General features: G+C 42.7%; 4 protein-coding genes across 13 annotated transcripts in view; 2 read left to right on the plus strand and 2 right to left on the minus strand.

The window, feature by feature from the left end:
• LOC117225686 (CB1 cannabinoid receptor-interacting protein 1) overlaps positions 1–3,604 on the plus strand; it is a 37,397-nt gene extending 33,793 nt beyond the window's left edge. Inside the window, exon 2 of the mRNA XM_033479398.2 lies at positions 433–3,604. Within this exon, the coding sequence (XP_033335289.1) occupies positions 433–757 (325 nt within the window). The 3' untranslated portion in view covers positions 758–3,604. The remainder of the gene's footprint in view (positions 1–432) is intronic.
• On the minus strand, positions 1,865–8,694 carry LOC117225687 (RNA polymerase II-associated protein 1). The gene is made up of 4 exons (XM_033479399.2): positions 8,511–8,694; positions 7,942–8,411; positions 7,208–7,859; positions 1,865–7,134 (listed from the first exon to the last, which is right to left on the minus strand). Exons 2-4 carry the CDS (start codon positions 8,407–8,409, stop codon positions 4,580–4,582), a joined length of 3,675 nt encoding a protein of 1,224 aa, XP_033335290.2. The 5' UTR covers positions 8,410–8,411; positions 8,511–8,694; the 3' UTR covers positions 1,865–4,579.
• A 116-nt stretch (positions 8,695–8,810) lies between these two features.
• ave (sterile alpha motif domain-containing protein aveugle) lies at positions 8,811–10,139 on the plus strand. Of its 2 annotated transcripts, XR_004491595.2 has the most exons (4): positions 8,812–9,098; positions 9,169–9,282; positions 9,376–9,634; positions 9,726–10,139. XR_004491595.2 is itself a non-coding variant. In XM_033479483.2 (3 exons), the coding sequence occupies exons 1-3, from the start codon at positions 9,060–9,062 to the stop codon at positions 9,550–9,552; spliced, it is 330 nt and encodes a 109-aa protein (XP_033335374.1). In that variant the 5' UTR covers positions 8,811–9,059; the 3' UTR covers positions 9,553–10,139. The 2 variants fall into 2 exon arrangements, 1 of the variants encoding a protein (XP_033335374.1); XM_033479483.2 differs by having other exon boundaries at positions 8,811–9,098; positions 9,376–10,139.
• Positions 10,030–12,345, minus strand: part of LOC117225746 (RYamide receptor) — a 32,053-nt gene continuing 29,737 nt past the window's right edge. For all 9 annotated transcript variants that reach the window (XM_033479478.2, XM_033479477.2, XM_033479479.2 and 6 more), the window contains one exon: positions 10,030–11,914. In XM_033479478.2, the coding sequence (XP_033335369.1) occupies positions 11,656–11,914 (259 nt within the window). In that variant the 3' untranslated portion in view covers positions 10,030–11,655. The remainder of the gene's footprint in view (positions 11,915–12,345) is intronic.

The following is a 12,345-nucleotide window of genomic DNA, read 5'->3' on the forward strand; positions in this document are numbered from 1 at the left end:
GTACATATTCTCTCTTATATATAGGTGTCCCAAATTCGACTGAAAATCGGGAAATAAGAGATTTCCGAGGTCATTCGAAGCAACTTTTTCCTTAGCGAAAATGTTCTACGAGGTTTCGTTTACGAATTATTAACGAAAAACGCGGGCCAATCGGAGAGCGAGGGCGGAGTGAGTACGAGCGGGGGCGTGGCGCCGCACGTTTATCGCTGATAATTCGCAAACGAAGCCTTGTAGAGCATTTTTGCAAAGGAAAAAGTTGCTTCAAATGACCTCGAGACCCCATTTCCGGGTTGCGAGACATTTTTGGGACACCCTGCATAGGCGTAGGAATAGCGCAGGGACGGCGCGAGCAGTCTATGCACCAGGACCTCGTGGGTGCAGGACCCTAACAAAATTCCAATTAATTAATCCTGATCTTCTCTTCTGCTCCAGATTCCTCAGCATCGGCGGGAAGCCAGTGGAGACTATCGAGCGTGCTCGCGACGGCACAGCGTGCGCGTACAGCTCGTACCACAGCACTAAAGGAATACCAGCGAGCGCGAGAGGCCACCGGGAGGAATTGTCGATCACGATGAGAGTGCTGGGCTCCGGCTACTTGTCGACCTGCCTGCAGATCAAGTATTACCGGCAGGACGACCAGAGCCATTGCGAATGGGGCGCGATGTTGCACTGCATCGAGCTGGACTGCTCAAGCGTGGAGGGCAGATTGGTGACGGTCGACCGGGAGACGTACAGGAAGCTCGGCATAGAGTCCTAGCAGTCGGTCGGCGTCAATGTGATCAAGGCGATCACATAAGCGGGGCCGGCCGGAACGTTTTGTGTTAACTTCTAAGAGCAACGTTGTTTTTTCGTAACTCTCGATTGGCTGACGTGGAATGCTCGCCGACCAATCGGAAGTTGGATCGGACGCGAGCTCTCCCATGGTTAGGGGGATCGATATCGCTCGGTCGATCGTTTTGTAAAGGGCCGGCGAATAGCTCGGAGGCAACGACCGGGTCTCGCGCGACCCGATTTCCAGAAAGCCAGCCTGTTTCTTTCTTTCTCGTTTCGACGCAGCCGCATCTTTCCGGCGGATACAAATTATCCCAGAATCTTTTTCTAAGAGAACAGAGAGACTCCTCGGCCGATTCGCGACAACTTTTCCCTTTGCAAAAATTCTCTGCGTGGCTTCGTTCGCGAGTTATCGGCGAGTAAACGCGGACCAATCGGAGAGCGCGAACGGCGGACGCCCCACCCACGCGAACGCAGCGCCACCTGCCTGCCCGCTGTACTCGCGCGTCGATTGGCCCGCGCCGGCAACTCCCCGACGAAGCGGCGGCCGACACTTTTGCTAGGATAACTTTGCTCGGCAATTTTTCTCGACAGATTTCCCGAGGCACTGTTTCCAGCGAAAATTCCGACGGACTGAATCAAGATTTCTCAACTCTGGGTCCAATTGGACCCAAAACGCACGAAGTCCGGCTCGAAGCTAAAATCAATATCTAGTGTTTTTAATGAAATTAACAACTATTCTTGCACTGTTTCCGTATCGATACTCGGTGTATTAACCTTAAAATATAATTAACATTAAAATATGAAAAACTGTGAATTAACATTGATACGTAATTAACATATTATAGTCGCTGATAAAACAGGATGGCTTTGAGGAAATCCGTCGGCGGCGTGTTCGGCGACAAGAAAGATTCGGACGAGGGTGGGGAGATCGACATTATGCGACATCGAACGGTGGACCCGTTTTCTCAACGAAATGCAACCTCACGCTCCTATTTTTCTATCTCGGTGAATACATTTGTACATACGCTACATGTACACGTACGAGAATTGTGAATATATATACATATATATATATATAAAATGCTATCACTGTTGATCGGTAGAGAATTTATTGGAATGAGCGTTTCTCGACCATCGGAACGAGCAACGTTCTGCAAACCGCGATACTAACAAGTATCGCCATTCGGTGCTTAATTTTGTCAGAGCGAGGTAGCGACAACGTTTACGAATTCTTTCCCCGACGAAACGTAGATCGACGAAGCCTGAATAGAACATAAAACCGTGCAACTAATTGCGAACTAAATGTGAAACTAAATTAATCATTTTCAAATGGAGATTTAAAATTCTTGACGATCAATTCGCTTTGTTTTATTTAATTTCAGCGAAGAAAAGCGACGAGAGAAAGCTCGGAAAAGTTTAAAAAAAAAAGAAAAGAAATCGATACCGCATCGCACGTAAAATGTATTAGATGTTAATTAACGAAAGTTATACCTCGATCAACGAGAACTGGTAAAAAAAAGTAAACGGCTGGGCGACGCGTGATCGAGCCAGGGCCGTATCACAGTTTCCGGGTCACTCTATAGTCCGTGCGCGACAAGAAGCGCGCCGCTGTGTCCACATTCCCCCTCCAACTGGCTGCCCCACCGCTGTCGCTCGCTCGCGGCTAGTAGGAAGGGGGAGCGCGAAGGCGTCTCCTTGTCGCGCGAGGACTATAGACGACTATTCTGCATACAACGGCCTTCGATTAGGCTCCCTTAAAATTAGGGTCCTCTTAAAAAAAGCATCGACCACGTTAGCGTCCTGTTTACATAGCCGCGCCATAGTTCACGTTGAACGCAGTATAAAATCTATGCACGCATACACCTATAAAATCGATATCGATGAAGAGAACGCTTTTAAGAACGAATTACATTGTTATCCGATACGCTACGTTAGAAGTTTACAAGAGTTTAGTCGAGTCGAAAGCGATCCGTTTCTCGGCGACAGCATCTCCTTTCCTCTCCACGATTGTACCTCGCGATAACGGATCTTCTTCTTGTTTTCTTTTTTCGTACAATTTAATGCACTTCGACTAGTCGTACGAGGCACACAGAGCTACTTTACCGCATAATTATCGTCGTTACGCTTGCACTTAAAATTTTAATTGTAATTGTAATTGTAAAAATGAAAAGAATACTGCGTCGATGCGATTCGCTTCTGTTAAGAGAGACGATCGCTTCTCGTAGCTGTAAGCGTTATTTACACTGGACTTTGTTCGCTGAGCCAACAAGCACAGGCTTCGAATTCGTTTATTCGTGAAAATACGCGACAACTGTTTTCGATTTTCTCTCGTGAATACTACTACTACTACTACTACTACTATTAATAATAATATCGCTGGTGACAAGAGCACCGAGATAATTTTAATAGGCCACAAATAGGCTGCGGATTTTATGCGTTTTCGACGAAACTGATTTGAAAAAGATTGGCACAGTTTTTCGACTATATTTTAACTATATTCTATAACGCGACTTGTTTGAAACAATTAAACGAAACATTTTTATCCGATTTATGTACTCGTTACCGTACAATCGATTTGGATAATTTTTCTTTCGCTGAAAAATCCGCGGTCCGATTATATCAACGAACCAAGAACTTTCCAATGCATATCGTGCTTAATAGAATCCCGGCAGTCTTTGATCAACGACCATCGCAATCAGCAGAACCGACCAAACAGTGCCTCTACGCTTTCTACAATTGTAAAACACACACATACACAGAGAAATCGTTCCTGTACTTTGATTCTGTAACCGATTGTTTTGGTTTACAATACATGTACATTTTGTCTGAATCTGAATGAATTATTTCATCCCTTTACAGCACACCCTCCATTCAGAAACGCATCACACGCGCGCACACATATTTGCTATTCGCTTAGCACAGACACGTAAAAAAATATAAAATTACAATTTACAGAGTGCATCGCTTTTAATTCGGTTAATTTAACTCTTTGGGCTACGGTGGGATTAAAAGTGTCCTATATTTCTGATGCATGGTGATGCATGGTGGGATATTATTGGATACAGTTTGAAATATTGCAATAGCTGCATGCTATTTTCATGTTCATGGACCCATGTGGCACGGTGTGGGACTATTTTAGTCCCACTATACAACAGAATAAATTGAAATTAATTACGTGATTGCTTTGTTAAATGAGATATAGCAATTTAAAATATACCAAATATATCAACCAATGATAATAATAATTAATAGATAATAAATATACCAATATCCATTCTACAATAATAAATTGAATTGAATTATTCTTATTATTCTTTTATGTTTCTATATTATGTGATTCCTTTGTTAAGAGAAATATACCAATTTAAAATATACCAAATATATAAACCAAAGATAATAAATAACAGATAATAAATGGAGGAGAAAGGAACATACCAATACTCACCCTACAAAAAAACAAATTGAATTGAATTACTATTATCATTTTATGTTTCCATATTATGTGATTCCTTTGTTAAAAGAAATAGACCAATTTAAAATGTACCAAATATACAAACCAAAGTTAACAATTAATATAGATAATAAATAACAGATATACCAAAAAAGCAATACACCATTACCCACCCTACAACAAAACAAATTGAATTGAACTATTACTATTCCTTTATGTTTCCATATTATCCGACTCCTTTACTAACAAAAATACACCAATTTTCTCTAATATAAAACGCAATAAAATTTCTGTTTAATATGGATCCACTCTATTTCCTGCAATCCCAAAGAGTTAACCGTCCAATCTCGAGGCTCAGCTCGACGCAGGAGCTTCATAATCCAGCAGCAAAGCGGCCAGGTCCTTGTCAGGTATCTTAGCCAGCTGGGTCCTCATTCTCGCGGCGATCCTGCTCGACCTTTTCAAAAACATCGCTGAATGATGCGTAGCAATAGCATGAGGTATCGGACACCACTCTTTCCTCACGGTTCCCCGGATCAGCGCTGTAATATAGCTCTCGATCAGCGACACGTCCTCTTCAACAGGATACAAGTACTCCGTCAAAGGAACGACCAGCTGCTCCGGAAGTAGCCTGATATAGCGCAGTGAGCCGGCGTGCTCCGACCACAGCAACCTCCTATAATGAACGTCGTGCCTCTGAGCGATGGGTACCATCAGCGTCATCGAAAACCCGTAGTCCCCGTATGAGGTCGAGCAGAAGTGCTCGCACATGGCTGTGAACAGATCGGTGAACGAGTTAAGCCCTGGCAGCTGCGTCGAAAAGTCAAGACTCTTATGATGACTCCTCAGCAAATTAGCAACGGCTCTGCTCAGCAAAGCGGACACGTCGTCGCTGAGGTACACCGTGTCGCACAGGTACACCAGGACCAGCCTGCTGAACCTCAAGCTCTGGGAGAGCTGGTCGACCAGGTCCGGTAGCGCCAGTTCCAAGCTCAGCACCGCGGAGATAGCGGCCGCGTCGACCTCGTCGCAGTTCCCGTTGTCCCTGCATTTCGCGTAGACCTGCACCACCGGCAGATAGATCCAATCCTTAGGCATCGCAGCCTGGTCCCATTGCCCATTCACTGGCACGTAGCTCTCGTAGACAGCCGCCACGTCGCGAGAGAAGTTCAGCCGGATGCTGCGCAAGCCGGAGTCCAGGTACAGCCTCTCCAGCTGGTCGGCAACGGCGCCCAAGCTCAGCCTATCCTCCGACAGGGCGTTCCTCAGCATGGTCTTGACATCACCAGAACAGTCAGCCGGCAAAGCTGACACCAGTTTCACGGCGACCTTCCAAACTCTTTGCACCGTCTCGTTATCCAGTCTGCCTTTGACCAGGGCTGCTCCGTTGACCAGATTGGCGAGGAAGGACAGCTCCGACCTTGTGTACCAGGATCTCTCCAAGCTCCAGTCGGTTGCCACCAGCTGCCTCAAATATTTATCGACCTGGGGATCGCTTAGCACCCCGTAGATCTCTTCTGTATAGGCTTGATTAACAAATAAATTGAAAGTGGTCGCGAGGAAGGGGAAGCAGGACGGCGTGGAGACGACTGGCTGCAACTGGCCGTCCTCTGCTAGCACCCCTAGGTGAAGCATGCAGGAAGGGTCTCTCTCCTTGGCTGGATCATGGCCGCAGAGTAGATTCGACGTGGAGCAGAGATTCTGGAACAGCTGCGTCCTTGACGGGCCGAGACGAACGCAGGCGACGTCGTCGGCCGCCAGGATGGCCTCCGCGACCAGCTTCGTCTTGGTCAGCGTCAGATTGCCGGAGTGCCGCAGCTGCGAGACCCACTTCCTCAGCAAGACCGACACGTTCGTTCTGAGAGGCGGCAGGCAGCCGGCGACGGCTAACAGAGCCGCGGCGTACTCGCAGGACAGCTCCGAGGCGCTCTGGATGTCGTGGTTGCACAGCAGGAGCTGCAACTGAGAGACCAGGATCAGCTGGGCCCCGGTCAGAGTGTCCGTCGCCTCGCCGTGGAGCAGCAATAATCTCCAGAAGCGCAAGCTCTCGACGCCGAGGGCGACGGTACTCTTGCCTGCGTCGCAGCTGATGTATGACAAGATGCGTTGCATGATCTGCAGTCTGTTCAGCTTCAGCGCGACGGGTTTGCCGCCGTAGCATAGCAGGACCCGGCAGAACCTGATGGCGGCGGTCACTGGGACACCATAGACGTTGTCTATTGCGTCGAGCGTCGCTAACGAGTTCGGCGAGAGCGGCAGGAAATGCTCAACAATTGTGTCCAATAGGTGCGGAGCGGATGCGACGTTCAGTGCGGTGATGGGCGAGTGCCTCGCGAGCCTCGTGAGGACCTCGAAGGCGCAGGTTACACCGACTGGCGGCGGCCGGATTTCGCTTAGGATGTACCTGATGCGTGAGAGTATGTCGGTCCTTAGTAAACTAGCCACAGCGTCCAGCTGGGCCAGTTCGTGGTCCTTCAGGTCACTGGCGTCCGGTTGATCGGTGCCAGGTGGCTTTAGAACCGGTTCTTTGTAGTTGTCGAAGCCGTACAGCCTGTCCAGGCAGACCTCGTCCACCTCGCTGTATAACAAGGCTCGTAGGGCTTGCAGAGTCGCTGTGATCACGGCCACAGGTGTGTCGTCCAACGAGAATCTTAGCATGATCATTAGATTGACTTGGTTCAGTGCGGTCATTGGTCCAGGCTGCAGTGCTTTGTCGTACCAACCCTTGCGGGTCTTCTCGATTATGTTCGCTAATGTCGTGAGGGCGGTGCACCGTTGCTGCTGCGAGGAGGATCTGCTCAGTTGTAACAGTTCTTGTAAAGAATAACCGGGCCGGTCGGGCTCTTCACCGTGGTGGTGGAGACCCTTCTCAGGCGACACGTTTTCGTCTGTGTAGGGCAGCAGGATTCCTAAGAAGATATGTGAACGATTGTGTAGATTTTTTGTTTGTATGACATCGTTCTAAAGAAGTATGAGACTTACCGTTGAAGTCGAAACGAGCAGTATATGTAGCAGGCTCTTCTTGGCTCTGCGCTGGAACATCTTCCATCCATTTCAATTTCACAGGCTCGAGGGAATCCATGTGCACCCAACCCTTCTTTTTAGCCTGCTCCAGTAATTCTGCGGATGGTTTTGGTATGCTGTTGGGCTCATCTACTTGCATACCATTATTTTTGGAGGAACTGTTGTCTTTATTAGACTCTTCTACAGGGTGCTCAATGTCCATCTTGTCAATGCTTTTGGGTGGATCATTTTGCATGATGGATGATTCTTTGGAAGTTAATTTTTCTTCGTCCATATGGATCACGGTTGACTCTTTATCAAGGTTACCACGTTTCTCTGCTTTATCTTTGCTTGCTCTCTGCTTTTTATTCTTTCTGTTTCTCAAAAATTCGATCAATTCTGGATTAAGAGTCATTTCAAGCTTCTTCTTTTCTCTCAGTATATCTTCCTCCGTCATGTGACTTAGTTTTTCCAAATTCTCTTCGTGTATTTCATTCGACCATGAACCTTCTATAACAGTGCTACCTTCATCGGTAGACAGAGATACGACGTTTTCAGGTTCATCTACTTTATTTGCTGCTTGTTCTCTTGAAACTTGTTGTAGAAATAAACTCTGCTTGCCTTTGCTCTCCTGACAAATGTAATATGCAATTAGAATACATGAATTAAGACCTGCACATTCATTCAATAATAAAATAATTCAAATAACATACCACGGATTCGGCAATAAATACTTCTGGAAAGCCTTTGCTCGAACCGTACAAAGATTCCTTTTTATTAAAGTTGTAGTTTGATGAATTAAATTTTTTTTCAACAATGTTTCCTAATAGTATACTAGATGGTGCAATCGGTACATTTTGCACAGACTCCTGTCGTGTATTCAAATTTTCCTGAATTCTTTCGTTAATTACAGGATTTAAAACTTCACCATCGCTTTGCGAAGTGGAAACTCTGTCCTGTGTTCTAAGCTTTCTCAGCTGAGAATATCTTGATCTGACTTTGCTGGTATCTGGTTGGCTCTTAGACGGTTCCGAAGGGCCGAATGTATTTGTAGAACCTCGTAGATTAATTACTTTCGCAGATGGTTGCTGTTTGTTGCTCAAAAACTCTTCTTGCATACGAAACAGTTCCTCTTCATTGTCAGTTGGCTTTGGCCGTTTTAAAAGTGGAGCACCGTCCATAGCTTTTAATTATGATTAAAAGTATGCGTAAAGAATTTCTTTTTTATTAGAGATTTCTTATTTAATATTAAATGCTAGTAGGTTACAGACAGTATACGCACTGTTAATATCTCCAGATGATTATGTATCTCTGTGTATATTATTCTTATCTGGACAGCATGGGCCAAACTGTGGCTTGAAGTCACTGTCAAATTATTTTCCAAATGTCTAAGTTAATATTCTGATCAATAATTTCTGGATATAACCATATGACATTCTGTACTCTCAGCTAATGTGTTGAACACAGTACCTCTTACTCCATCTAGATTCAAGATTGAACTTGTCCCTAACATGTATGTTCGCAAGAGGAACTTCTATGTTGTCTGCATAGTCACAGCTGTATCTGCAGGATGTTGCTAGCAGCTGCAAGCAACAGAACTGCAGAAGTGCTTTGTAACAATAATAGTTCTATCTGTAAAATTTTATAGTATATTTTACTGTAATAAAAAACTATTGATAGTTGCAGATTAGTTCATATAACATTAATAAAGTGCATTGTTGAAAGAAGATACACTGTCTTCAAGAAGTATAGTTATTATGAAATTATTTTGTTCTACTCCAATTTACCATTCAATAATTCAACTAAAGTTTTATAATTATTATTTTACACAATGGTAGAGGAAGTAGTTAACTCCACAAATAAACCAAAGGTATGTTAAATAAAAAAATTCCTTCAGTTCTCATTATCTTTATTAACCACTCCATTAATGAATATTGTAGACTAAAACTACTAGACCACGTCCAGTTTATTTGTGGAATGTGTTGGATGTACAAAAATGGTTGAGAAGGCATTGCAGTGATTATTACCAGTTGTATCATGAGAAGTTTTTGTATGTAGGTATATTTTACAGAGATATATTGCACAGGTTTACATATGTATTACAATTGCTGTAATTATTATATCAATGTTACATGTGCTTCTTTAAGCATGACATTACAGGAAGAGTGCTGCTGAGAATCAATGAAAATATTTTACTGAGACTAGGAATCGATAATGAACAGCACAGGATGGATATCTGGAGAGAAATCATGAAATTGCATCTGAAAACGGACATGTTGGAAATTAAAGACATTGAACGGCGTAATAATTTAAATTTTGATTAATATAAATTAATCAGATGTTAAGCCAATAATGTAATTATGGCAGAGCTTTATTTTTATGCTAAGATGTAACAAGGAGAGAGCTGTATGTACTTCTGTATATTTCTGATATTTTGCATATAATTTCATTTTATATGAAAACAGTATTTGCCAGAAGAATATTTGGTGATTTTTAGTGGAAATAGAAAATGGGGACAAAAATTGGGGAAAATGGCTCGCCGCTGTAACGTCATTTTCTACGTTATCCATGGTATATGCCATTCGAAGTAACTCACGAAGGCAGATTTTACAACTGTTTAAACAATTGGCCATTATGCATTTCGCCGGGTGTACAATTCGTCGGTCCTACACATTTACAACGAACTGCGTTCGACCATGCATATTTTTACTGTGATTATACTAGCATAATGAATCCCCATAGATCGCTTAGGAATTATACAAGTATATATTTTTATAAATATAAGAAGAAGACGGTTCGTGTAGGTTTTGACTGTCTTTATTTTATCACATTTTCACGGAAAATGTTTTGCATTTTGAATAAAACTTTTGTGTCACTATAATAAATACAAATTATATATATACAAATATAATTGTTATACACATTCTCTGTTTCTTCCCTTAAATCAGTACGATGTATTTTATGTGCATACGTTGCAATCTTAAAAGTTCTGTATATTTTGCTTTATAAACAATTTTTAGGATGACAATAAAAAGAAACATTTCATTTATATTAAATCTCAGCAGATCTATTCGCTAGAAACATTTTATTATATCAGTAAAAGAAATTCTACGAACTGCAAAATAATATTGCCTTAGTGTCTATTAATTTTTACAGACGAGGAAATAAATTCATGCTGCTGTGCTATGGAAATTTGCTATACCCTGTTCATCGTAACTTTACACGTAGCCGCAAGCATATCAGTGATATAATTAAGAACACCTACAGAAATTCGTCTTTCGTCGCATAAACGTTTACAGGCCGGTTAACTATTATTTAAATGTTCTATATATCACGTCGTTCCACGAATTAACGCAAGAAGTCCCTAACATTGACACGAAACGAAGTTGTCGATATTAAAACGTTTTATTGCAGACACTAACAACGCCTAGAAACATTTTCTTTACGATATTATCGATAACATTAATCGTAATATTTATTAAGTTACAACAATGCCGCTACCACTACCGATATTTCGAAATTTATCTTCGTTTCAAGGTTATAGCTGATTACAGTAGTGTATGTACACATTCCAATTTCATGCGAAACAAAAAGAACTCATTGTCTAAGGACAGGGTTCGGAATTAACCGGCGCGCAACACGAGGCTCGCGAGGGCCACGCCTCCTGGAGGCGGTCACGGGGAGGACGACGCGCGATGGGAGTCAAGGCACGATCCTAATGTTGCGCGCTGGTTAATTCCGAGTCCCGGCGCGTATGACGTAATACTTGAGGTACGTGAAATTCTAATTAATCTGTGTCACAGCCTCATATACATCTAGAGTTTGCTTCCATTTATTGTACAACGAATATGCGAGGCAATAGAACAGAAATGTGCTACGGAAAATATGCAACATGTACAGTATGTCGCAAAATTATGTTACCTCCGTGAACTGAGGGATTCCTGAGGTCTACGAAGTAACTTTTTTCTTAACGAAAATGTTCTACGAGACTTCGTTCACGAGTTATCGGCATAAAACGCGGACCAATCGGAGGGCGAGGACGGAGCGAAGACGAACGGGGGCATGGTGTCTGTAGTTTTTCATTAATAACTCGTTAACGAAGCCTCGTAGAACATTTTCGCTAAGGAAAAAGTTGCTTCAAATGACCTTAGGTTCCCATAATTTCGGGACATCCTGTAGAGACCTCGCAATTCATTGAAATATCATTCGAGCTTCGATCGTCGAATACAAAGAGGAACGCGTGCACAATCGTTCGCGGTGGTAGTTTACACAACAACTGATCTACAAATGCAAATGTCGGTGTATGTACAAGATCTGGTTATTTATATAAAGATTTCGAGCTTCAGCAACGCTCCATCCGGCGACGATACAACAAGTGGTTATCGATTGCAGCCGGCGAGAGCCTACGCGCCGTGAGATTTTCGACGTTACAAGCATAACTCCTCCGTGTCCGGATCCTGGCCGTGTTTCCGCGACGAGAACACGTACAGTTCCTCGGTTTTGTTAGACGAGATCGAGCATCTGTTCTCGTTGTCGCCATGGAAGTAGTGGCCGATCCCTTTTTTACTGCGTCTGCACGTTTCGTGTTTCTCGATGAACGACTGCGAGGATTCCCTCACCGGTATTCCTTTGCAAAACGACGTGACTGTCGGGTACGTGCCGGAAATCGTTCGCCTCCACTCGTACCTGGCGAACATAAATTATAATATATTATAAGTTGTATTATGAGTTATAATGTGGAACAAGTTATATTATGAGTTATATATTATAAGTTGTAATACAAGTTATAGTATAATGTATACTATATAACAGAAGTTATAGTATAAGTTATAATATAAGTAGTATAAGTTGTACTACAAGTTATAATACAAGTTGTAATATGGTATAAGTTGTACTACAAGTTATAATAAAAGTTATAATGTAGTATAAGTTATATTATGAGTTATATATTATAAGTTGTAGTACAAATTATAATACAAGTTATAATATATCATAAGTTATAACAGAAGTTATAATATGAGTTATAATATATCATAAGTTTTATTATAACTTATAATATATATAACTTATACTATATTATAACTTCTATTATAATTTTTAGTACAACTTATACTATA

The sequence above is a fragment of the Megalopta genalis genome, chromosome 14 (genome assembly GCF_051020955.1).
Source record: "Megalopta genalis isolate 19385.01 chromosome 14, iyMegGena1_principal, whole genome shotgun sequence".
NCBI classification, from domain to species: Eukaryota; Metazoa; Arthropoda; class Insecta; order Hymenoptera; family Halictidae; genus Megalopta; species Megalopta genalis.

What these genes read in the sequence shown, in the direction of transcription:
- LOC117225687 (XM_033479399.2), bottom strand. Translation starts at nt 8,409, where the DNA reads ATGGACGGTGCTCCACTTTTAAAACGGCCAAAGCCAACTGACAATGAA. An exon ending in TATTTATTGCCGAATCCGTG is followed by an intron (nt 7,860 to 7,941) that starts GTATGTTATTTG and finishes TACATTTGTCAG; the next exon opens with GAGAGCAAAGGCAAGCAGAG. An exon ending in TGCTCGTTTCGACTTCAACG is followed by an intron (nt 7,135 to 7,207) that starts GTAAGTCTCATA and finishes ATATCTTCTTAG; the next exon opens with GAATCCTGCTGCCCTACACA.
- ave (XM_033479483.2), top strand. Translation starts at nt 9,060, where the DNA reads ATGGTAGAGGAAGTAGTTAACTCCACAAATAAACCAAAG. An exon ending in ACTCCACAAATAAACCAAAG is followed by an intron (nt 9,099 to 9,168) that starts GTATGTTAAATA and finishes TGAATATTGTAG; the next exon opens with ACTAAAACTACTAGACCACG. An exon ending in ATCATGAGAAGTTTTTGTAT is followed by an intron (nt 9,283 to 9,375) that starts GTAGGTATATTT and finishes TGCTTCTTTAAG; the next exon opens with CATGACATTACAGGAAGAGT.